Source organism: Oncorhynchus gorbuscha, linkage group LG05 (assembly GCF_021184085.1).
Source record: "Oncorhynchus gorbuscha isolate QuinsamMale2020 ecotype Even-year linkage group LG05, OgorEven_v1.0, whole genome shotgun sequence".
In the NCBI taxonomy this organism is placed as follows: domain Eukaryota; kingdom Metazoa; phylum Chordata; class Actinopteri; order Salmoniformes; family Salmonidae; genus Oncorhynchus; species Oncorhynchus gorbuscha.
Window position 1 is genome coordinate 22,947,653 of NC_060177.1, and position 24,446 is coordinate 22,972,098.

The 24,446-nt window shown below is 43.3% G+C and overlaps 1 protein-coding gene across 4 annotated transcripts; it reads right to left on the reverse strand.

Moving 5' to 3' along the window:
- Positions 1-90: 90 nt before the first annotated feature.
- Positions 91-23,202, reverse strand: LOC124035671 (fatty acyl-CoA hydrolase precursor, medium chain-like). Of its 4 annotated transcripts, XM_046349242.1 has the most exons (14): positions 12,317-12,625; positions 10,007-10,112; positions 8,169-8,373; positions 7,861-7,999; positions 7,633-7,766; positions 7,346-7,499; positions 7,119-7,223; positions 6,837-6,941; positions 6,528-6,668; positions 6,340-6,420; positions 3,052-3,199; positions 2,701-2,850; positions 2,369-2,441; positions 91-625 (listed from the first exon to the last, which is right to left on the reverse strand). In XM_046349242.1, the coding sequence occupies exons 2-14, from the start codon at positions 10,104-10,106 to the stop codon at positions 442-444; spliced, it is 1,719 nt and encodes a 572-aa protein (XP_046205198.1). In that variant the 5' UTR covers positions 10,107-10,112; positions 12,317-12,625; the 3' UTR covers positions 91-441. The 4 variants fall into 4 exon arrangements, with proteins under 4 accessions (XP_046205198.1, XP_046205201.1, XP_046205199.1 ...); XM_046349245.1 differs by lacking the exons at positions 10,007-10,112; positions 12,317-12,625 and adding exons at positions 22,250-22,411; positions 22,540-23,202 and having other exon boundaries at positions 7,861-8,373; XM_046349243.1 differs by lacking the exon at positions 12,317-12,625 and having other exon boundaries at positions 10,007-11,040.
- Between the last annotated feature and the right edge of the window lie 1,244 nt (positions 23,203-24,446).

The window sequence follows — 24,446 nt, forward strand, 5'->3', positions numbered from 1 at the left end:
AACGGGGAATGACATTCCTAAATTTGTCCAATAGAAACTCGTTTTAGAACGTTTTGCAACTGTTTGGACTAATGATTGGCACACTGCACACAGTGCTCTAGACATTTATTTAGCATATCAGATAAGTGTCTAAATGTTTTATTACTAAGCAGAAGGACAATCATCAAATCAGTCACACTTTATGGATTGTATGGCTTTAATTGGGCATATGAACACAGCAAGATAAAAAAAATAGGCTACACAATATCAAAAACAATTAATATATAAAATAGAAGAGCAAACCACTACAGAAAATCTGGAATATTAAAATGGCCAAAATATGATACAAAATAAGGGAAAGGCCTCATATACTGTAACCTAATAGCAGACTGACATCACTGGAGTGGAGGGAAACAACATGGCCACTCCTAGAACAGCATTTGACACAGTGAAAATTCAGCTCTACAGGTCATTATGTGCATCTTTGTGTCCAGCAGTCTGCAGTCCTTTGGGGAAGTCTTCTGTCCAGAACTGGGCTCTCTTCTTCTCTGAGACACTGCCCAGCCCGAGGTTGACCTGGATCAGTAGACACTCTTCTTCTGTGGTGAATGTTGGCCAATCAAACATATTCTCTCCGTTAGGGTTACTACAGGAACAGAGGGAGAGATAGGGACACACCCATTGGCATCATATGAGCGGCTGCACTTATGACTACTTCATTTTACATACAATGCATTCAGAAAGTATTCAGACCACTTGACTTTTTCCACAATTGTTAAATTACAGCCTTATTCTAAATACATTTAAGAAAACAAAACCTCAATCTACACACAATACCCCATAATGGCAAAGCGAAAACAGAAGTAGAAATGTTTGCAAATGTATTAAAAATAAACAGAAATACCTTATTTACATAAGCATTCAGACCCTTTGCTATGATCCTGTGTCCATTGATCAGCCTCGAAATGTTTCTACAACTTGGAGTCCACCTGTGGTAAATTCAATTGATTGGACATGATTTGGAAAGGCACACACCTGTCTATATAAAAAGGTACCACAATTGACAGTGCATGTCAGAGCAAAAACCAAGCCATGAGGTCGAAGGAATTGTCCGCAGAGCTCTGAGACAGGACTGTGTTAAGCCACAGATCTAAGGAAAGGTACCAAAAAGTCTGCAGCATTGAAGGTCCCCAAGAACACAGTGGCCTCCAGCATTCTTAAATGGAAGTTTGGAACCACCAAGACTCTTCCTAGAGCTGGCTGCCCGGCCAAACTGAGCAATCTGGGGAGAAGGGCCTTGGTCGGAGAGGTGACCAAGAACCCGATGGTCACTCTGACAGAACACCAGAGTTCCTCTGTGGAAATGGGAGAACCTTCCAGAAGGCCAACCATCTCTGCAGCACTACCTGTGAGTCTTTTATGGTAGTGGCCAGACAGAAGCCATTCCTCAGTAAAAGGCACATGACAGCCCGCTTGGAGTTTGCCCAAAAGGCACATAAAAGGATTCAGACCATGAGAAAAAAATATTCTTTGGTCTGATGAAACCAAGTTTGAACTATTTGGTCTGAATGTCAAGCATCATGTTTGGAGGAAACCTGGCACCATCCTTACGGTGAAGCATGTTGGTGGCAGCATCATGCTGTGGGGATGTTCTTCAGGGGCAGGAACTGGGAGACTAGTCAGGATCGAGGGAAAGACAAATGGAGCAAAATGCTGAGTGATCCTTGATGAAAACCTGCTCCAGAGCACTCAGGACCTCAGACTGGGGTGAAGGTTCACCTTGCAACAGGACAAAAACCCGAAGCACACAGCCAGACAATGCAGGAGTCGCTTTGGGACAAGTCTCTGAATGATCTTGAGTGGCCGAGCCAGAGGCCGGACTTGACCCGATCGGTCATCTCTGGGGAAAAAAATATGTAATACATTTTAGAATAAGGCTGTAACGTTAACAAAATGTGGAAAAAGTCAAGGGGTCTGAAAACTTTGCGAATGCACTGTATGTATAGTACTACTATGACCCAATGCAATTGGTGGTTGATCTACTATAATGTACTATATTGGAGTAACCACTAAGTAGATATGAAAAGCATACTTGGCATATAGTAGCAAATATTTTTGTTGCATACAGTAGGGAGTCAAACTGTTCTTTGTCTAGTATGAACTATCTCCTGTATCTTATTTAGAAATCAACTCAGAACTTCTGGCGGTATGAACTTGACTACATCATGACAGAAATCTGGTTCTTGTTACATGTCATATCTGTGCTGAAGCTTCTCCAACTGAATGCACACAGAGACAGACAGAGACAGAGACAGAGACAGAGACAGAGAGAGAGAGAGAGAGAGAGAGAGAGAGAGAGAGAGAGAGAGAGACGAAAGGGATCTCTCACCCTGTTCTGGCAAAGTTAGTCCAGTATTTCATCATGGTCCTGCTAAGCTGTCGTTCCTCATCTGTCGTGTTATCTATGAGTGGAAAACTTTTTTAGTTTCTGTCATTTCCAAGAAAAGCTGCAGAGATAGAGTACAGGCTCAACAGAATGAGTTTGTCCAAAATATAATCTCCCTAAGTATTTTGTCACGTAACAGTATTAACATCTGATTATGTTAACATGAGTAACAAGTTATTGTTATGGACAGTTTCTCCAGAATTTGATATAAAAACAAGGTTTTCAAGTACATTTAGCCTGCAATTTCTCCAGAATAAAAATAAATAAAATTGTACCTAACATCACTATGTCATCTGTCCAAAAGGGGGCGCCAAACACAAAGCCAACCTCATCAAAGTGGTCTGCTTTCACAAAGCCTGGCCTGCTGGACTTGAACATGGAGGGGCGCTGCTGGAACTCATAGTAGTAGATCAAGCAACCAGCATCTTGTATAGACAGACATATACATTACACACAACTGTGAATACCAACACAACATGTCTATCACCTACGAAATGTCTCAATCATTTAGATATTAAACTGTCTTAAAATAATTTATTCATAATAATTATTAAATAATGTCTTCCAGGAGGTTTATAAAGAAAAATCAGGCATCAGATTGGTATAGTTCCCAGTGTATTCTTCACCTCTACACCTTCTGGCTCCCTGGATCCCAGGGACCACAATCAGTAGATCTCCCATAAGCTCCAAGAAGGCATCTCTGATCCCCACGGGGTCCTTCATGTCACCAAAGTACTCCCCTACGATGATCCCCAGGGCAGAGTCTGGCATACGCTACCAGGGAGATACAGGGTTTAAAATACAGCTCATGGACCAGACTGCTAGATGCATTATTATAAAGCTGCCACCAGGGTTGGGGAGAAACCGATTACAAAAAAAAACGGTATTAAGTGTTAAAAGTGGATTTTCAATATAATATACCATGTACAGTGCCTTGCGAACCTTGAACTTTGTGACCGTTTGCCACATTTCAGGCTTCAAACAAAGATATAAAACTGTATTTTTTTGTGAAGAATCAACAACAAGTGGGACACAATCATGAACTGGAACGACATTTATTGGATATTTCAAACTTTTTTAACAAATCAAAAACGGAAAAATTGGGCGTGCAAAATTATTCAGCCCCTTTACTTTCAGTGCAGCAAACTCTCTCCATAAGTTCAGTGAGGATCTCTGAATGATCCAATGTTGACCTAAATGACTAATGATGATAAATACAATCCACCTGTGTGTAATCAAGTCTCCATATAAATGCATCTGCACTGTGATAGTCTCAGAGGTCCGTTAAAAGCGCAGAGAGCTTCATGAAGAACAAGGAACACACCAGGCAGGTCCGAGATACTGTTGTGAATAAGTTTAAAGCAGGATTTGGATACAAAAAGATTTCCCAAGCTTTAAACATCCCAAGGAGCACTGTGCAAGCGATAATATTGAAATGGAAGGAGTATCAGACCACTGCAAATCTACCAAGACCTGGCCGTCCCTCTAAACTTTCAGCTCATACAAGGAGTAGACAGATCAGAGATGCAGCCAAGTGGCCCATGATCACTCTGGATGAACTGCAGAGATCTACAGCTGAGGTGTGAGACTCTGTCCATAGGACAACAATCAGTCGTATATTGCACAAATCTGGCCTTTATGGAAGAGTGGCAAGAAGAAAGCCATTTCTTAAAGATATCCATAAAAATTGTCGTTTAAAGTTTGCCACAAGCCACCTGGGAGCCACACCAAACATGTGGAAGAAGGTGCTCTGGTCAGATGAAACCAAAATTGAACTTTTTGGCAACAATGCAAAACATTATGTTTGGCGTAAAAGCAACACAGCACATCACCCTGAACACACCATTCCCACTGTCAAACATGGTGGTGGTAGCATCATGGTTTGGGCCTGCTTTTCTTCAGCAGGGACAGGGAAGATGGTTAAAATTGATGGGAAGATGAATGGAGCCAAATACAGGACCATTCTGGAAGAAAACCTGATGGAGTCTGCAAAAGACCTGAGACTGGGACGGAGATTTGTCTTCCAACAAGACAATGATCCAAAACATAAAGCAAAATCTACAATGGAATGGTTCAAAAATAAACATATCCAGGTGTTAGAATGGCCAAGTCAAAGTCCAGACCTGAATCCAATCGAGAATCTGTGGAAAGAACTGAAAACTGCTGTTCACAAATGCTCTCCATCCAACCTCACTGAGCTCGAGCTGTTTTGCAAGGAGGAATGGGAAAAAATGTCAGTCTCCCGATGTGCAAAATTGATAGACATACCCCAAGCGACTTACAGCTGTAATCGCAGCAAAAGGTGGCGCTACAAAGTATTAACTTAAGGGGGCTGAATAATTTTGCACGCCCAATTTTTCAGTTTTTGATTTGTTAAAAAAGTTTGAAATATCCAATAAATGTCGTTCCACTTCATGATTGTGTCCCACTTGTTGTTGATTCCTCACAAAAAAATACAGTTTTATATCTTTATGTTTGAAGCCTGAACTGTGGCAAAAGGTCGCAAAGTTCAAGGGGGCCGAATACTTTCGCAAGGCACTATGTATGTATGTATGTATGTATGTATGTATGTATGTATGTATGTATGTATGTATGTATGTATGTATGTATGTATGTATGTATGTATGTATGTATGTATGTATGTATGTATGTATGTATGTATGTATGTATGTATGTATGTATGTATGTATGTATGTATAAATATAGTGTATACACAGTACCAGTCAAAAGTTTGGACCCATCTACTCATTCAAGGGTGTTTATTTCTACTATTTTCTACATTGTAGGATAATAGTGGACATCAAAACTATGGAATAACACATGTGGAATCATGTAGTAACCAACAAAGTGTTAAACAAATCAAAATATATTTTATTTTCTTCAAAGTGTAGCCACCCCTTTGCCTTGATGACAGCTTTGCACACCTTTGGCATTTTCTCAACCAGCTTAATGAGGAATGCTTTTCCAACAGTCTTGAAGGAGTTCCCACATATGCTGAGCACTTGTTGGCTGTTTTTCCTTCACTCCGCGGTCCAACTCATCCCAAACCATCTCAATTGGGTTGAGGTCGGGTGATTGTGGAGGCCAGGTCATCTGATGCAGCACTCCATCACTCTCTTTCCTGGTCAAATAGCCCTTACACAGCCTGGTGGTGTGTTTTGGGTCATATTCCTATTGAAAAACAAAATGATAGTCCCACTAAGCACAAACCAGATGGGATGGTGTATCGCTGCAGAATACTGTGGTAGCCATGCTGGTTAAGTGTACCTTGAATTCTAAATAAATCACAGACAATGTCACCAGCAAAGCACCCCCACACCATCACACATCCTCCTCCATGCTTCACGGTGGGAACCACACATGTGGAGATCATCCGTTCACCTACTCTGCGCCTCACAAAGACACGGCAGTTGGAATAAAAAAAATCACATTTGGACTCATCAGACCAAAGAACAGATTTCCACCAGTCTAATGTCCATTGCTTGTGTTTCTTGGCCAAAGCAAGTCTTCTTATTACTGGTGCCCTCTATTTTCCATTTTCAAGCAGCTGCAAAACTTGTTTTCGTCTTAAATCGACAAATCCCAGTCTTTAGCCTGCATATTATCAGATAAACGTTGTTCAGATTTTGCATAACGGCACACGTTTAAGTTTGTTCCACCCGAGCAAGTCTGACCACAAGTCAGAGACCACTATGACACACCAAATGCATTTGATGGATCCTTCTAGTCTTCTTCTAATGCTTCTTAAGGAGAAAGTAATCAGAAAGCAACTGAAAGTAATCCAATTACATTACTGAGTTTGTGCAATCCAAAAGTTACGTTACTGATTAGTTTTGGACAGGAACTTAGTAACTAAAAAAATTACATTTAGAAAGTAACCTACCCAACCCTGGCTGCCACCATACTTCACTAACCAGTTCCTGAAGCATAAACGCCAGGATCATCATCATGTTTTCACGGGTCATTCCAAGATCCCATCCAGGAAAAAGGAAAAACTGGTGGAACACACAAAATCTTACAACAACAAAAAATGATAAAAGTGTATTTACCTGTAAAATATATGACAGACAGTTTTCATATCTTCATGCAAGGACATACATACATGTGGGAGCATCCATCCATACTCATGGTTGTTGACCCCTATGATCCTGGGGAAACCCAGGAAGCTCTTGGTCTGCAGGACTTCCTCCAGGTTGGTAGGGATGACTGTCCCATCCCTGTGCACAGACAGAACCATATCCCCCTGTGGAGAGAGAGGATGGGCCCCAGCCAGAATGGAAGTCAAACAACAGCGATGTTGTTGCATTCAACAGCGGTATACTGTATGTTAGCTAAAGCAGAAACAGCCTGGCATTCAGATACATACACCCCACATACTGTAGGGTGAGTGTGAGGCTCAGAACAAACCTACCAATGCAGGTGTAGCCGCCTCTATGTCTTGTGGGCTGAGGGTACCGAGGCAGGTCATGAGCTCTGCAGAGTCATCACTGGGACATCCTGCTCTCTGTGCCACCAGCTGGCGGAAGGAGAGATTGAAACCAGAGCATTTGAATGATGGTAATTACAACACGTTACATTGTACCAGAATAATAACGACAGTTATAAGACCACTGAAGATTTTATTGCATATGAACCAATGTATGGGATCCTTAAGACTTGCTGTTACGATCAGCACAGTGAAACAGCAGATCACCTGTGCAGCAGGTTTGGGATCATCCTGGATGAACAGAGAAATGAGGGGTACTCCACTCTGACTGATGGCCTTGTGGAACAGTCCTGATGACAGAGGGGACATCATCTGGACAGACAGAACCATGGATCAGTGCCCAAAGTAAGCCTACATACAGACAGCCACCTACATACAGACAGCCATCTTTCTGTATCAGCAAGTATCTGTTTCCCTAGATCTACAATACACACATGCAAAAAGATGGCAACACCCCCAGCAGACTCTCCGAAAATGGTGACAGATCCTGGGTCTCCCCCAAAACTGCTGATGGTCTCCTGCACCCAGCGCAGGGCACACACCTGGTCCAGAATACCCACGTTCCCGGGGTACTGGCCATCCCCTGTGCTGGACAGTCACACAGACATTAGATCCGATATGCCAGGGTTGTGTTCAGTAGACAACAAACAGTAGAAGATGTTACTGACCTGAATTTGTGCATAGATCATATTGACCAAAATCAGTACCAATAAAAGTGTACCTGAGGAACCCTGGGATACCCAGACGGTATTGAAGGATGACCACCACAACGTCCCCGAAGGCAGCCAATGAGGAGCCATCATAGAGTGAAGCCCCTCCCATGAGAAAGCCTCCACCATGGATCCAAATCATCACCTACAAACACTTTTTTTTAGACTAGACCACCAAACAAAAGACATCTAACTCAGAGTAGACAAGCATATGAGTACATTCTCATGTCTCTCCTCACTGGTAGTTTCCTTGGGTCCCCAGGTTTGATTGGTGTGTAGATGTTCAGGTAAAGGCAGTCCTCTGAGGTGGTTAGGACAGGGAACCGACCTCCGTACAGGTCCACCATTTGTCTAGTGTGGTTCATGTTCTGCAGACACCTGTGTGTTAATAGGACAAGAAAGGTGATATTTTCTTATACTAAGAATGAAAATATGGCAGAATGTTAATGTTCATCAGAATAAGCATGATTCAGAGTTCCTCATAAAACAGTATAGGCTGTTTGTCTCTCTGCCTGTCTCTCTGAGACATTACTGCTTAAACTCATACAGAGGGGGATAAGCCTTGGCATCTCTTAGTCCCTGCCACACCCGGGGAGGCCGGGGGGCCTGGAACCTCAGGGGCCCGACAGGGGGCTCAGCGAAGGGGATCCCCAGGTAGGCAGCCACCTTCCTCTGGCTCTCTCTCACTCTGACCAGTCTGCCCTCCAGCTGACCATAACTAGTATGAAGCTGGAAGAGGCTCTCTCTGTCACCTGGAAAATATTTAAGTTATAGAAAAGGCATTGTAGTAGTCTGTCAAAGGACGCATTCATTGGGAAAGGAGCGATTTACAACCATACCAAACTATAAAAAGTATATATAGATTCTTGTTTACAGCTAATCGATTTATTTCATAGTTGCTAAATAGTGAATTAAACAGGACAAACTCAGCAAAAAAATAAACTTCCTCCCACTGTCAACTGCGTATATTTTCAGCAAACTTAACATGTGTAAATATTTGTATGAACATAACAAGATTCAACAACTGAAACATAAATTGAACAAGTTCCACAGACATGTGACTAACAGAAATAAAAAAATGTGTCCCTGAACAAAGGGAGGGTCAAAATCAAAAGTAACAGTCACTATCTGGTGTGGCCACCAGCTGCATTAAGTACTGCAGTGCATCTCCTCCTCATGGACTGCACCACATTTGCCAGTTCTTGCTGTGAGATATTACCCCACTCTTCCACCAAGGCACCTGCAAGTTCCCAGACATTTCTGGGGGGGTGGGGTGGCCATGGCAGAGATCTGGGCTCTTCGCTGGCCATGGCAGAACACTGGCATTCCTGTCTTGCAGGAAATAACACACAGAACGAGCAGTATGGCTGGTGGCATTGTCATGCTGGAGGGTCATGTCAGGATGAGCCTGCAGGAAAGGAACCACATGAGGGAGGAGGATGTCTTCACCGGAAAACACACAGCGTTGAGATTGCCTACAATGACAAGCTCAGTCCATGATGCTGTGACACACCACCCCAGACCATGACGGACCCTCCACCTCCAAATCGATCCCGCTCCAGAGTACAGGCCTCGGTGTAATGCTCATTCCTTCGACGATAAAAGTGAATCCAACCATCACCTCTGGTGAGACAAAATTGCAACTCGTCAGTGAAGAGCACTTTTTGCCAATCCTGTCTGCTCCAGCGACGGTGGGTTTGTGCCCATAGGCGACGTTGTTGCTGGTGATGTCTGGGGAGGACCTGCCTTACAACAGGCCTACAAGCCCTCAGTCCAGCCTCTCTCAGCCTATTGCGGACAGTCTGAGCACTGATGGGAGGGATTGTGCATTCCTGGTGTAACTCGGGCAGTTGTGGTTGCCATCCTGTATCTGTCCCGCAGGTGTGATGTTCGGATGTACTGATTCTATGCAGGTGTTACACGTGGTCTGCCACTGCGTGGACGATCAGCTGTCCGTCCCGTCTCCCTGTAGCGCTGTCTTAAGCGTCTCACAGTACGTACATTGCAATTTATTGCCCTGGCCACATCTGCAGTCCTCTTGCTTCCTTGCAGCATGCCTAAGGCACATTCACACAGATGAGCAGGGACCCTGGACATCTTTCTTTTGGTGTTTTTCAGAGTCAGTAGAAAGGCCTCTTTAGTGTCCTAAGTTTTCATAACTGTGACCTTAATTGCCTACCGTCTAAGCTGTTAGTGTAGTAACGACCGTTCCACAGGTGCATGTTCATAAATGTTTTATGGTTCATTGAACAAGCATGGGAAACAGTGTTTAAACCCTTTACAATGAAGATCTGTGAAGTTATTTGGATTTTTACGAATGATCTTTGAAAGACAGGGTCCTGAAAAAGGGACGTTTTTTTGTTGTTGCTGAGTTTACAAACTTACCTTTGACTGTATGGAAACTCACAAACAGGCTCAGACTTATCCATGCGAGCAGGACTCTTCTTCCCTGACACGTCATAGTGGTGCCAGATAGATTATCCATTCACGTCTGTAGAATATCAAACCACCTGAAGATCTATTTCAGCAGTTGCCGATTTACATAACCTTGATACATTAATGCACATTACATCCATATCCAGTGAGTAACCAAATATCAATACATTAAAGAGAAAAGTATACCCTCCAGCTAAAGGAATATGAACCGTATGGAGCCCCAATTCAGTTAAATGCCTTCAGTAAATCTGTGGAAGACTGAGGATTGAGCTGCTCTTCATATCACAGGCTGGCATTGGAAACTCCAATGCAACCTGTTATGGATTTTCTAAAAAGCCAGCCGAGTTGATTCAGTCCTGATCGAATGTCAAACAGCAGTTTGAAAAGGGGGAGTCCTCTGAAAGAACATCCTGGTTTGTTTTAATCTTCTATAGCTGCCTGGACATGCACTATGAAATTAGATGTCATGCTACCAACTCCACTTGTTTATCTTGGGTCTACATTTCTGCCAAGTTCAGAGTGTGCAGAACACCAACAATGACATGACATCAGGTAATTAACTATGAGTAAATTACCTACAGCTTGGCTCAGGACAGGAGTAGACTAGACCTTGAGCTAACCTGGATAGAGATTACATTGGACTAACAGCAACAGCATTGGCCATACAGTAAACTAAAATGATGAAGTTACAGCAGGCTTCTGTAGCTCAGTTGGTAGAGCATGGCGCTTGTAACGCCAGGGTAGTGGGTTCGATTCCCGGGACCACCCATACGTAGAATGTATGCACACATGACTGTAAGTCGCTTTGGATAAAAGCGTCTGCTAAATGGCATATACATCAAAAGTCCCTGGTGTCACGTATGCTCCCTCTCCGACGCTCTAGGTCACCAGGCTACTCAAACTGAACCAATTACATTAATGTGGGGACAGGTCGAAAAGCATTAAACTTATGGCAATTTAGCTAGCTAGTTTGCCCTTGCTAGCTAATTTGTCCCATTTAGCTAGCTTGCTGTTGCTAGCTAATTTGTCCTATTTAGCTAGCTTGCTGTTGCTAGCTAATTTGTCCTGGGATAAAAACATTGAGTTGTTATTTGATCTGAAATGCACAAGGTCCTCTACTCCAACAATTAATCCATAAAACGGTCAACCGAATCATTTCTAATCATCTCTCTTCCTTCCAGGCCTTTTCTTCTCTTGACTTTATATTGCGATTGGCAACTTTCAGAAATTAGGTGCATTACCACCACTGACCTCATTGGTCTTTCAGTCACCCATGTGGGTATAACCAATGAGGAGATGGCATGTGGGTGCCTGCTTCTATAAACCAATGGGGAGATTGGAGAGGCAGGACTTGCAGAGCGATCTGTGTCAAATACAGCTGACTTCTATTTTAGCCCATGGCAAGCAGACGCTCGTTGGCGTGAGGCGAGCAAATAATTCAATAATAATAATAATACATTTATTTTGCAGTGCTCGTGCACACGACAGCGAGCTGTGTAGTCAGCCTGTAATACACCTCATTTCTGAAAGTTGCCAATAATGCTTTTCGACCTGTCCTCAAATTAATGTAATTGGTTCAAAGTGGGTTTTTATATTTTACCTGCGTGTCGTGCTCGCGTTTGGTGTGGGGGGACAAAATACATTTATACACGATGGCGCACGCGCGCAGCCGGTTTGGGTTCCGTTTAAAGACTCATCTGGACTTTATTACCTCCCTTATATCTGTCACTCCCTTTCGTTACTTTCCCATGCGTTAATGTTTCACGTTTGTACTCTACTCGTGTTTCTTGTTTTGTTCTACGTTCATTTATTTCTTAAATACACTCCCTGAACTTGCTTCCCGACTCTCAGCGTACACGTTAACACCTGGTTTTAATGTGATGTGGAATAAGCAATGCATCAAATACATTATGGAATTATAGTAAACTAGTTGAATGCAATCCACCCACATACAATACAGTGTATAGGCTAGGCTATAAGTGTTATGCTTGTTCCTTATATAATGACAAACCGGAGCGTAGGTTGAACTACATTTAATGAACATATACTTCAGCTAGAAAACTCCATGTTTAGCCATGCAAGGCGTTATTTAACCATCCGCCTAGCCTGCTGGGTAAACGTAGTATACATGTTATTAACACATAACAACACAATAAGTATTATAAGTCCATTTACATTTTCAACTATCATGCATTACAGTAAAAGCAGGACTAGAGGCAGCTACTTAAAATAATTAGCAAAATAAGTATCTTGGCTCACCAGTGAAAGCTGCTCTCCAGTTGATAACTCGGTGCAATATCAGGGATTGACATTAAAGTCCGCTGTTTAGAAATGCCATAACCTGGCAATCTTTCAATACGAAGGAACCAGAAATCAGTTTTAGTGTACTGGACATTTGTGCAGTTTGGTTGTTTTCAGTTTTTTTAAACGCCCAATGAGGCAACGGGCAGGATCAATTTGATCAAAAATCCCTGACTGGCACCTAGCGATAGTCACGTGTGTCCACTAGAGTTCATGCACCCAGATGCCGTTACCATGGAGGTAGGAACGCTTGAGGCAGTTGTGCTGAGTGCGGACAAAGGCATAAAAGACAGAGGCACCCTCCCTCAGTCTCCGGCTAGCAGGCTCGTGTAAAATGGATGTCTCTATTCCATTTAAGGAAATCAAGCTCCACAACGAAAAACACCACGAAACTTCTAACCCCAATCCATGAGACTGCTAAATGGTTAACCAGATAGCGACCCGGACTATCTGCATTGACCCTTTTCCCACTAACTCATCACATATGCTGCTGCAACTGCTTGTATTCTGTGCTGTTAATTATATGTACATATCCACCTCACTTACCTCTTAACCCTGCACATATGTTATGTATTTTTTTATTAAATCTTTATTTTATCAGGGAGTCATACTGCGACCAAGGCCTATTTTACAGAATATCCCCGAATTACATAAAATACAAAAAGTAAGTAGACAGAAAAACAGTCATAATAACACAGCAATCAGTAAAAAGGTCCTCAATCAGCGTTGATTGAGGACCTTTGGCCTAGAGGCAGCAAAACATCACATTTAAGAACATTTTGAATATTCTTTGCACCTTATCTGTGGAATAAACTCAAAGCTGATTTATCTAACTCATTAGAGACCAAAAGCAATTTCCAGAGTTAGCCATCCTTGAGCTCAGGTGTGGTAACTCGTGTGTCTAAAGTTGAGTAATGTCACGTACAATGGGACTTTTTGTAAAAGGGCTTTATGAATGAAAAACATATCAATGTATCAACATATTTGACATCATAGAGGGCCAACCAACTTTCTGCTAGAGAATGCAGAGATGAGTACTAAAATTGTCACCCGTAATAAAGCGCTTTGCGCTCGGATAAACTGCATCTAGTGGCTTTAATGAAGTGGCAGCTACGTTCATATAGATGTGGCCATAGTCTAGGACCGATACGAACGTCGACTGAATCATCTGCTTTCTACTATTTAGAGAGAGGCAGGACCTATTGCTATAGAATAACAACATTTTTATTCTCCGCTTCTTAACAAACTCATCAATATGCTTTTTAATAGACAGCTTTTCATCTATCCAGATATTTGCAAGCACAGACACAATCAATATGGGTACCGTCCAAAGTACATACTGTATGCTTAAATTAGAGTTATTTTCATGTGCTTGAGAACATCTTATTTAGTTTTACCTGCATTCAATACTAATTTCAGGTCAATAACATTTTTCTGTAATACAATAAAGGCAGACTAGTTCAGATAGAGCCTGGTTAACCGTGGGGGAAAAAGTATACACAAGAGTATCATTGGCATACAAGTGAAGGTAATTATTTTTACTGACATCTCAATATTGTTAATGTAAACAGTAAAAAGTACAGGTTAAAAATGCACCCCTGCGGGACACCTTTCGTAATATCCGGGAAACCTGATTTAACACCATCAGTCAACACACACGGCGTTGTATCTGTCAAGTCATTTTTTTTTAAGTACACGTAGCCTGGTCTAGGCCAATTGAGGAAAGGCCGCCTTCCAAACCTTGGATATAGAACCAGATATAATCATCAGTGAAAGAGTGACAGCTCTACATATACTACATATTCAAAAGTATATGAACACCCCTTCAAATGAGTGGATTTGGCTATTTCAGCCACACCCATTGCTGACAAGTGTGTATTTATATATAAAAAACATGTTATATATTTTTTTAAAGCACACCGCCATGCAATCTCCATAGACAAACATTTGCAGTAGAATGGCCTCATTGAAGAGCTCAGTGACTTGCAACGTGGCACCATCATAGGATGTCACCTTTCCAACAAGTTAGTTTGTCAAATGTATGCCCTACTAGAGCTGCCCCGGTCAACTGTAAGTGCTGTTGTGAAGTGGAAACGTCTAAGAGCAACAACGGCTCAGCCGCGAAGAGATAGGTCACACAAGCTCACAGAATGGGACCGCAGAGTGGTGAAGCGCGTAGCGCGTAAAATTTGTCCGTCCTTGGTTGCAACACTCACTGCCGTGTTCCAAATTGCCTCTGTAAGCAACGTCAGCACAAGAACTGTTCGTCGGGAGCTTCATGAAATGAGTTTCCAGGGCCGAGGAGCCGCACACAAGCCTTAGATCGCCATGCACAATGCAAAGCGAAGCCTGGAGTGGTATAAAGCTCGCAGCCATTGGACTCTGGAGCAGTCGAAATGCATTCTCTGGAGTGATGAATCACGCTTCACCATCTGGCTGTCCGAAGGTCTAATCTGAGTTTGGAAGATGCCAGGAGAACGCTACCTGACTCAATGCATAGTGCCCACTGTAAAGTTTGGTGGATGAGGAATAATGGTCTGGGGCTGTTTTCCCATGGTTCAGGCTAGGCCCCTTAGTTCCAGTGAAAGGAAATTTTAACTCTACAGCATACAATGACATTCTAGACAATTTTGTGCTTTCAACTTAGTGGAAGGCCCTTTCCTGTTTCAGCATGACAATAACCCTGTGCACAAACCAAGGTCCATACAGAAATGGTTTGTCGAGATTGGTTTGGAAGAACTTGAATTCCCTGCACAGAGTTCTGACTTCAAACCCAACGAAGACCTTTGGGATAATTTGTAACGCCGACTGCGAGCCAGGCCTAATCGCCCAACATCAGTGCCGGACCTCCCTAAAGATCTTGTTGCTGAATGGAAGCAAGTCCCCGCAGCAATGTTCCAACATCTAGTAGACAGCCTTCCTAGAAGAGTGGAGGCTGTTATAGTAGCAAAGGGGGTGGGGGGGGCTTCATATTAATGAGCATGATTTTGGAATGAGATGTTCGACGAGCAGGTTCCCACGTACTTTTGGTCATGTAGTGTATTTTACTGGTTTGTGACTCACTGACACTGCCCCCATTTTGAGGGGAATAAAGCAGCCCAAGAGTTCACACACACACACACACACACACACACACACACACACACACACACACACACACACACACACACACACACACACACACACACACACACACACACACACACACACACACACACACACACACACACACACACAGGAGAAGATTAACATGGGTTTGGTTTTGTAAAGGTACAGAAACAGAGAATGAATGTACAGATGGAATGCAATGAATAGAGTAGGATGAATGTATGCATATCAAATCTGGCAGCAACCTTTTTTGAAAGGTTTCTGCCCTTATCGTCACCAAGCCTCTCTCTCCTTTCTGGGGAGGTTCATATTGCTTGGAAGGCAATCGCGGTTCATACTTTATTTAAAGGGGAGATCAAGCCGATCCTAACTGTTATAGGCCTATTTCTATTTTGCCCTGTTTATCAAAAGTGTTGGAAAAACGTGTCAATAATCAACCGACTGGCTTTCTTGACGTCTATAGTAATCTCTCTGATACACAATCTGGTTTTCGCTCAGGTTATGGATGTGTCACTGCAACATTAAAAGGTCTTCAATGATGTCCCCATTGCTCTTGATTCTAAGCAATGTTGTGCTGATATTTTTGACTTGGCCAAAGCTTTTGATACGGTAGACCATTCCATTCTTGTGGGCCGGCTAAGGAGTATTGGTGTCTGAGGGGTCTTTGGCCTAGTTTGCTAACTACCTCTCTCAAAGAGTGCAGTGTATAAAGTCAGAAATTCTGTCTCAGCCACTGCCTGCCACCAAGGGAGTACCCAAAGACTCAATCCTAGGCCCCACACTATTCTCAATTTACATCAACAACATAGCTCAGGCAGTAGGAAGCTCTCTCATCCATTTATATGCAGATGATAGTCTTATACTCAGGTGGCCCCTCCATGGGGTTTGTGTTAAATGCTCTACAACAAAGCTTTCTTAGTGTTCAAAAAGCTTCCTCTACCCTTAAGGCCAACAAAGTCAAGGTATTGGAGTGGCCATCACAAAGCCCTGACCTCAATCCTATAGAAAATGTAGGCCTCCTTGCTCACGCACACAAACCTGACTCAGTTAAACCAACTCTGTCAGGAGGAATGGTGTAACGCTCCGGGTATCGTGGGTGTGGAGTTAGACGCAGGAAACAGAGAGTGCAATACTGTGCTCTTTTAATGCACCCACGCAACACTGGGTGCTCAAAATCAAATAACCCAAACACAGGGAACGAAAACAGTACAGCAGAAAATACACAACCAGGAACAAACACGTTCCTCTACTACCTACACGAAGGTCACAATGATTAATCCCGCACAAAGAAACAGGCGGACCGGCTGTCTAATAAAGCCCAACTAATGATTCACGAACAGGTGCTAACAATAAACATACAAGGAGGGGTAGGAAAGACAATCAGTGGCAGCTAATAGGCCGGCGACGACGACCGTGACAAATGGGCCAAAATTCACCCAACATATTGTGGGAAGCTTGTTGAAGGCTAACCGAAAAGTTTGACCCAAGTTAAACTATTTAAAGGAAATGCTACCAAATACTAATTGAGTGTATGTAAACTTCTGACCCACTGGGAATGTGATGAAAGAAATAAAAGCTGAAATAAATCACTCTCCACTTTATTTTAAGAATGTGAAATGTCAATAATAGTAGTGATCCTAACTAACCTAAGGCATGGAATATTTACTAGGATTAAATGTCAGGAATTGTGAAAAACTGAGTTTAAATGTATTTGGCTGAGGTGTATGTAAACTTCGGACTTCAACTGTACATGGGTAATGTTCTGTAAAGCTACAGAAACAGAGAGACAATGAATATACACATGGAATGCAATGAACAGAGTAGGATGCAAAAATTCATCAAGTTTAATCAGCCCCAGTGTATTTAAAAAAAACTTTAATCTTAAGCAAGGCATCAAGCACATCACAGATCGTAAATTGTTGAAATGATAACAAATAATCACTAGAAGTTGACGAACCGGTTATGGATCATGCGCATTTTCGCAGCTTTTTGTTAAAAATCGCACAACATTTCAGTGTCCTGCTACTCATGCCAGGAATATAGTATATGCATATGATTAGTATGTGTGGATAGAAAACACTCTGACGTTTCTAAAACTGGTTAAATCACGGCTGTGACTATAACAGAACGTGCGTTTCATCGAAAAGCGCAGGAAAATCTGATCACTGAAAACTGGAAAATATATCAATGCGCCAGTTGCCGGTATTGTTGATGGTAAACCAAATTACATCAAGCTGAGATTTGCAATTTCTACAGCTTCCACACAATGTCAATAGTCTTGTCATTTGCCTAGGCTTTGTTTGTTGGTCAAACGAACAAGAGAAAGCCCATTCCTTCCGGTCTCCGACAGGATGTTTTGGTTGAGAAATATTTGGACATGATATCAGGACGTGGAGCTATTGAATATACATCGCCCCGTGATCATTTTGATAGATTATTAACGTTTACTAATACCTAAAGTTGCATTACAAAATTATTTCGAAGTGTTTTGTGAAAGTTTATCATCAACTTTTTTTTATTAAAAAAATGACGTTGCGTTATAAAACTCAGTTTATTCCTTGATTACACAGTCTTCATAGATCGATATCTAGGCTATATATATGGACCGATTTAATCGAGAAAAAGACCCAATAGTGATATTTATGGGACATCTAGGAGTGCCAAGAAAGAAGCTCGTCAAAGGTAATGAATGTTTTATATTTTATTTCTGCGTTTTGGGTAGCGCCGGCTACCGCAAAATCTGTCATTTTAGGTGACGTTCCAGTAATTTGGGGGTGCATGCTATCAAATAGCTTCTCATGCTTTCGCCGAAAAGCATTTTACAAATCTGACTTGGTGGATAGATTGACAACGAGTGTAGCTTGAATTCAGTACCTTGAATGTGTGTTTTAAATGAAAGTTTGAGTTTTATCAAAAACTGTACGTGACGCCCTTGAAATTTCCGCTGATTTGATTTGATTTATTTCACCTTTATTTAACCAGGTAGGCTAGCTGAGAACAAGTTCTCATTTGCAACTGCGACCTGGCCAAGATAAAGCATAGCAGTGTGAACAGACAACACAGAGTTACACATTGAGTAAACAATTAACAAGTCAATAACACAGTAGGAAAAAAAGGGGGAGTCTATATACAATGTGTGCAAAGGGCATGAGGAGGTAGGCGAATAATTACAATTTTGCCGATTAACACTGGAGTGATAAATGATCAGATGATCATGTACAGGTAGAGATATTGGTGTGCATAAAAACTGTGGGGATGAGGTAGGTGAAAATGGGTGGGCTATTTACAAATAGACTATGTACAGCTGCAGCGATCGGTTAGCTGCTCAGATAGCTGATGTTTGAAGTTGGTGAGGGAGATAAAAGTCTCCAACTTCAGCGATTTTTGCAATTCGTTCCAGTCACAGGCAGCAGAGTACTGGAACGAAAGGTGGCCGAATGAGGTGTTGGCTTTAGGGATGATCAGTGAGATACACCTGCTGGAGCGCGTGCTACGGATGGGTGTTGCCATCGTGACCAGTGAACTGAGATAAGGCGGAGCTTTACCTAGCATGGCCTTGTAGATGACCTGGAGCCAGTGGGTCTGGCGACGAATATGTAGCGAGGGCCAGCCGACTAAAGCATACAAGTCGCAGTGGTGGGTGGTATAAGGTTCTTTAGTGACAAAACGGATGGCACTGTGATAAACTGCATCCAGTTTGCTGAGTAGAGTGTTGGAAGCAATTTTGTAGATGACATCGCCGAAGTCGAGGATCGGTAGGATAGTCAGTTTTACTAGGGTAAGCTTGACAGCGTGAGTGAAGGAGGCTTTGTTGCGGAATAGAAAGCCGACTCTTGATTTTATTTTCGATTGGAGATGTTTGATATGAGTCTGGAAGGAGAGTTTGCAGTCTAGCCAGACACCTAGGTACTTATAGATGTCCACATATTCAAGGTCGGAACCATCCAGGGTGGTGATGCTAGTCGGGAATGCGGGTGCAGGGAGCGATCGGTTGAAAAGAATGCATTTGGTTTTACTAGCGTTTAAGAGCAGTTGGAGGCAACGGAAGGAGTGTTTTATGGCATTGAAGCTCGTTTGGAGGTTAGATAGCACAGTGTCCAATGACGGGCCGAAAGTATATAGAATGGTGTCGTCTGCGTAGAGGTGGATCAGGGAATCGCCCGCAGCAAGAGCAACATCATTGATATATACAGAGAAAAGAGTCGGCCCGAGAATTGAACCCTGTGGCACCCCCATAGAGACTGCCAGAGGACCGGACAGCATGCCCTCCGATTTGACACACTGACCTCTGTCTGCAAAGTAATTGGTGAACCAGGCAAGGCAGTCATCCGAAAAACCGAGGCTACTGAGTCTGCCAATAAGAATATGGTGATTGACAGAGTCGAAAGCCTTGGCAAGGTCGATGAAGACGGCTGCACAGTACTGTCTTTTATCGATGGCGGTTATGATATCGTTTAGTACCTTGAGTGTGGCTGAGGTGCACCCGTGACCGGCTCAGAAACCAGATTGCACAGCGGAGAAGGTACGGTGGGATTCGAGATGGTCAGTGACCTGTTTGTTGACTTGGCTTTCAAAGACCTTAGATAGGCAGGGCAGAATGAATATAGGTCTGTAACAGTTTGGGTCCAGGGTGTCTCCCCCCTTTGAAGAGGGGGATGACTGCGGCAGCTTTCCAAACCTTGGGGATCTCAGATGATATGAAAGAGAGATTGAACAGGCTGGTAATAGGGGTTGCGACAATGGCGGCGGATAGTTTCAGAAATAGAGGGTCCAGATTGTCAACCCCAGCTGATTTATACGGGTCCAGGTTTTGCAGCTCTTTCAGAACATCTGCTATCTGGATTTGGGTAAAGGAGAACCTGGAGTTGCTTGGGCGAGGAGCTGCGGGGGGGGGGGGGGCAGTTGGCCGAGGTAGGGGTAGCCAGGTGGAAGGCATGGCCAGCCGTTGAGAAATGCTTGTTGAAGTTTTCGATAATCATGGATTTATCGGTGGTGACCGTGTTACCTAGCCTCAGTGCAGTGGGCAGCTGGGAGGAGGTGCTCTTGTTCTCCATGGACTTCACAGTGTCCCAGAACTTTTTGGAGTTGGAGCTACAGGATGCAAACTTCTGCCTGAAGAAGCTGACCTTAGCTTTCCTGACTGACTGCGTGTATTGCTTCCTGACTTCCCTGAACAGTTGCATATCGCGGGGACTATTCGATGCTATTGCAGTCCGCCACAGGATGTTTTTGTGCTGGTCGAGGGCAGTCAGGTCTGGAGTGAACCAAGGGCTGTATCTGTTCTTAGTTCTGCATTTTTTGAACGGAGCATGCTTATTTAAAATGGTGAGGAAGTTACTTTTAAAGAATGACCAGGCATCCTCAACTGACGGGATGAGGTCAATGTCCTTCCAGGATACTCGGGCCAGGTCGATTAGAAAGGCCTGCTCACAGAAGTGTTTTAGGGAGCGTTTGACAGTGATGAGGGGTGGTCGTTTGACTGCGGCTCCGTAGCAGATACAGGGAATGAGGCAGTTATCGATGAGATCCTGGTTGAAGACAGCGGAGGTGTATTTGGAGTGCCAGTTGGTCAGGATGACGTCTATGAGGGTGCCCTTGCTTACAGAGTTAGGGTTGTACCTGGCGTGTTCCTTGATGATTTGTGTGAGATTGAGGGCATCTAGCTTAGATTGTAGGACTGCCGGGGTGCCGCATATCCCAGTTTAGGTCACCTAACAGAACAAACTCTGAAGCTAGATGGGGGGCAATCAATTCACAAATGGTGTCCAGGGCACAGCTGGGAGCTGAGGGGGGTCGGTAGCAGGCGGCAACAGTGAGAGACTTATTTCTGGAGAGAGTCATTTTCAAAATTTGTAGTTTGAACTGTTTGGGTATGGACCTAGAAAGTATGACATTACTTTGCAGGCCATCTCTGCAGTAGACTGCAACTCCTCCCCCTTTGGCAGTTATATCTTGACGGAAGATGTTGAAGCTGGCAGAGAGAAGAGCAGTTGATTGACCAGGGTCAATTTATGTAACCAGGTAGGCCAGTTGAGAACAAGTTCTCATTTACAACCGCGACAAGATAAAGCAAAGCAGTACGACACAGAGTTACACATAAACAAACGTACAGTCAATAACACAAGAGAAAGTCTATATACAGTGTGTGTAAATGGCGTGTTGTGGTAAGGCAATAAATAGGCCATAGTAGCAAAGTAATTACAATTTAGCAATTGAAAACTGGAGTGATAGATGTGCAGATGAAGTGCAAGAAATACTGCTGTGCAAAAGAGAAAAAAAACTAAATGAAAACAATATGGGGATGAGGTAGGTAGAATGGATGGGCTATTTACAGATGGGCTGTGTACAGCTGCTCAGATAGCTGATGCTTAAAGTTAGTGAGGGAGATATAAGTCTCAAACTTTAGCAATTGTTGCAATTCGTTCCAGTCATTGGCAGCAGAGAACTGGAAGGAAAGGTGGCCAAAGGAGGTGTTGGCTTTGGGAGTGACCAGTGAGATATACCTGCTGCAGCGTGTACTACGGGTGGGTGTTATGGTGACCAGTGAGCTGAGATAAGGTGGAGCTTTACCTAAATAATTTAAAGCATTGTTTCTCAAATAAAAAGCCTACTGAAATAAAATTATTAAAAGCGTCACTTATCCTATTCTTCTTGGTTATGATGCCAGTCAGACAGAACTTGCTTAGGCAAGGAAGAAAAGTCATTTCTACGCTTTTCCAAATATGTAGAAAGTTCACGGGAGTCAGAGCTTAAAAAGTAGCTTGATTTAGCTTTCTTACTTACATGTGTTACGTACGCCTCCTGGAGGAACATCCTGCTACATCTCAACTCCTCGTGGAGTGAAAAAGTATGTGATCGTAGGTGCAGGGAAGGATGACAGGACGAGAAAAATACAATTTACAAGGAATGTATTATTCCTTAACACAGTAAGGTGGGGAAAATGATCTGGATGGAACCAAAGCAAAGAAAGTATAAGTTAGAGACCCCTCTCCTATCTTACCACTAGTTCCCTAACCTTTAGCACCATCTGGCATGCTAACCAAAATACAGGGGGTGGTCCACCCAGGTCTTACCTAGTGTGCATAGACAGATTAAATACTATGGGTTATGTATTCCTTCAGTCCTCTTGCCTAAACACTCCCAAGGTGCGTTCCCCTTCCCCTCCAGGAACAAGTGAAACAGAATAATTACTTATACATAGTGTTTTTGGTTATTGAAATGGTTCACTACGTCCAATTGGCATACACATACCTCAGAAGGAGTGGCTACAAAATAATATCCACAAACGTTTCACTGACCGCCACAAAAATCAACACAGGACATAAACAGAAGCTCTCTTCTGACAAAGGAAACCAAGCTGGAGAAGGAGTTGGTAATTGGAGCTGTTTCCCCTAATGAGAGGGAGGGGTCAGAGGTCTAGCCAGCGATGGGGCCGACCAATCAGTTGCTTTAGGATTCCAGGATGCCATTTCCTGAAATACACACACAACAAACCCACAGAAACTGGGGGAAGTAACACATGAGATAGTTGTTCTATGAGGTATCAGCCAGTTAACGTGATCTTTATGAATTATGAAGCCTTTGGGTGTCTTTTATTTCATTACATGAACGCTTCATAATTCACAAAAGTGATGTTAGCTGATTAAGATTATCGTGTAGAACAAAACATATAAGATCTTAACCTGTGTTAACCAGACCTTATTTTTGGCATTCATCCAAAAACCCTACATGAAGCTAGGGTTAGGGTTGTGGTTAAGAGTTAGGGCTGAACCAGGATGTAGACATGAAGCTAGGGTTAGGGTTGTGGTTGAGAGTTAGGGCTGAACCAGGATGTGGACATGAAGTTAGGGTTGTGGTTGAGAGTTAGGGCTGAACCAGGATGTGGACATGAAGCTAGGGTTGTGGTTGAGAGTTAGGGCTGAACCAGGATGTGGACATGAAGTTAGGGTTAGGGTTCAGAGTTAGGGCTGAACCAGGATGTGGACATGAAGCTAGGGTTAGGGTTGAGAGTTATTGTTAAACCAGGATGTGGGCATGAAGCTAGGGTTCAGAGTTAGGGCTGAACCAGGATGTGGACATGAAGTTAGGGTTAGGATTGAGAGTAAGGACTGAACCAGGATGTGGACATGAAGCTAGGGTTAGGGTTGAGAGTTATTGCTAAACCAGGATGTGGGCATGAAGCTAGGGTTAGGGTTAGGGTTCAGAGTTAGGGCTGAACCAGGATGTGGACATGAAGTTAGGGTCAGGGTTGTGGTTGAGAGTTAGGGTTGAACCAGGATGTGGTCATGAATCTAGGGTTAGGGTTGTGGTTGAGAGTTAGGGCTGAACCAGGATGTGGTCATGAAGTTAGGGTTAGGGTTCAGAGTTAGGGCTGAACCAGGATGTGGACATGAAGTTAGGGTTCAGAGTTAGGGCTGAACCAGGATGTGGACATGAAGTTAGGGTTAGGGTTGAGAGTTATTGCTAAACCAGGATGCGGTCATGAAGTTAGGGTTAGGGTTGAGAGTTATTGCTAAACCAGGATGTGGGCATGAAGCTAGGGTTAGGGTTAGGGTTCAGAGTTAGGGCTGAACCAGGATGTGGACATGAAGCTAGGGTCAGGGTTGTGGTTGAGAGTTAGGGTTGAACCAGGATGTGGTCATGAATCTAGGGTTAGGGTTGTGGTTGAGAGTTAGGGCTGAACCAGGATGTGGTCATGAAGTTAGGGTTCAGAGTTAGGTCTGAACCAGGATGTGGACATGAAGTTAGGGTTGTGGTTGAGAGTTTGGGCTGAACCAGGATGTGGTCATGAAGTTAGGGTTAGGGTTCAGTGTTAGGGCTGAACCAGGATGTGGACATGAAGCTAGGGTTAGGGTTGAGAGTAAGGACTGAACCAGGATGTGGACATGAAGTTAGGGTTAGGGTTGTGGTTGAGAGTTAGGGCTGAACAAGGATGTGGGCATGAAGCTAGGATTAGGGTTGTGGTTGAGAGTTAGGGCTG

Excerpts from the sequence above, each read along its gene's own strand:
- LOC124035671 (XM_046349242.1), bottom strand. The coding sequence starts at position 10,106 with ATGGATAATCTATCTGGCACCACTATGACGTGTCAGGGAAGAAGAGTC. Across the intron at positions 8,000-8,168 it reads GCCAAGGCTTATCCCCCTCT|GTGTCTGCAGAACATGAACC; the intron begins GTATGAGTTTAA and ends ATTAACACACAG. Across the intron at positions 7,767-7,860 it reads GGGACCCAAGGAAACTACCA|GTGATGATTTGGATCCATGG; the intron begins GTGAGGAGAGAC and ends AAGTGTTTGTAG.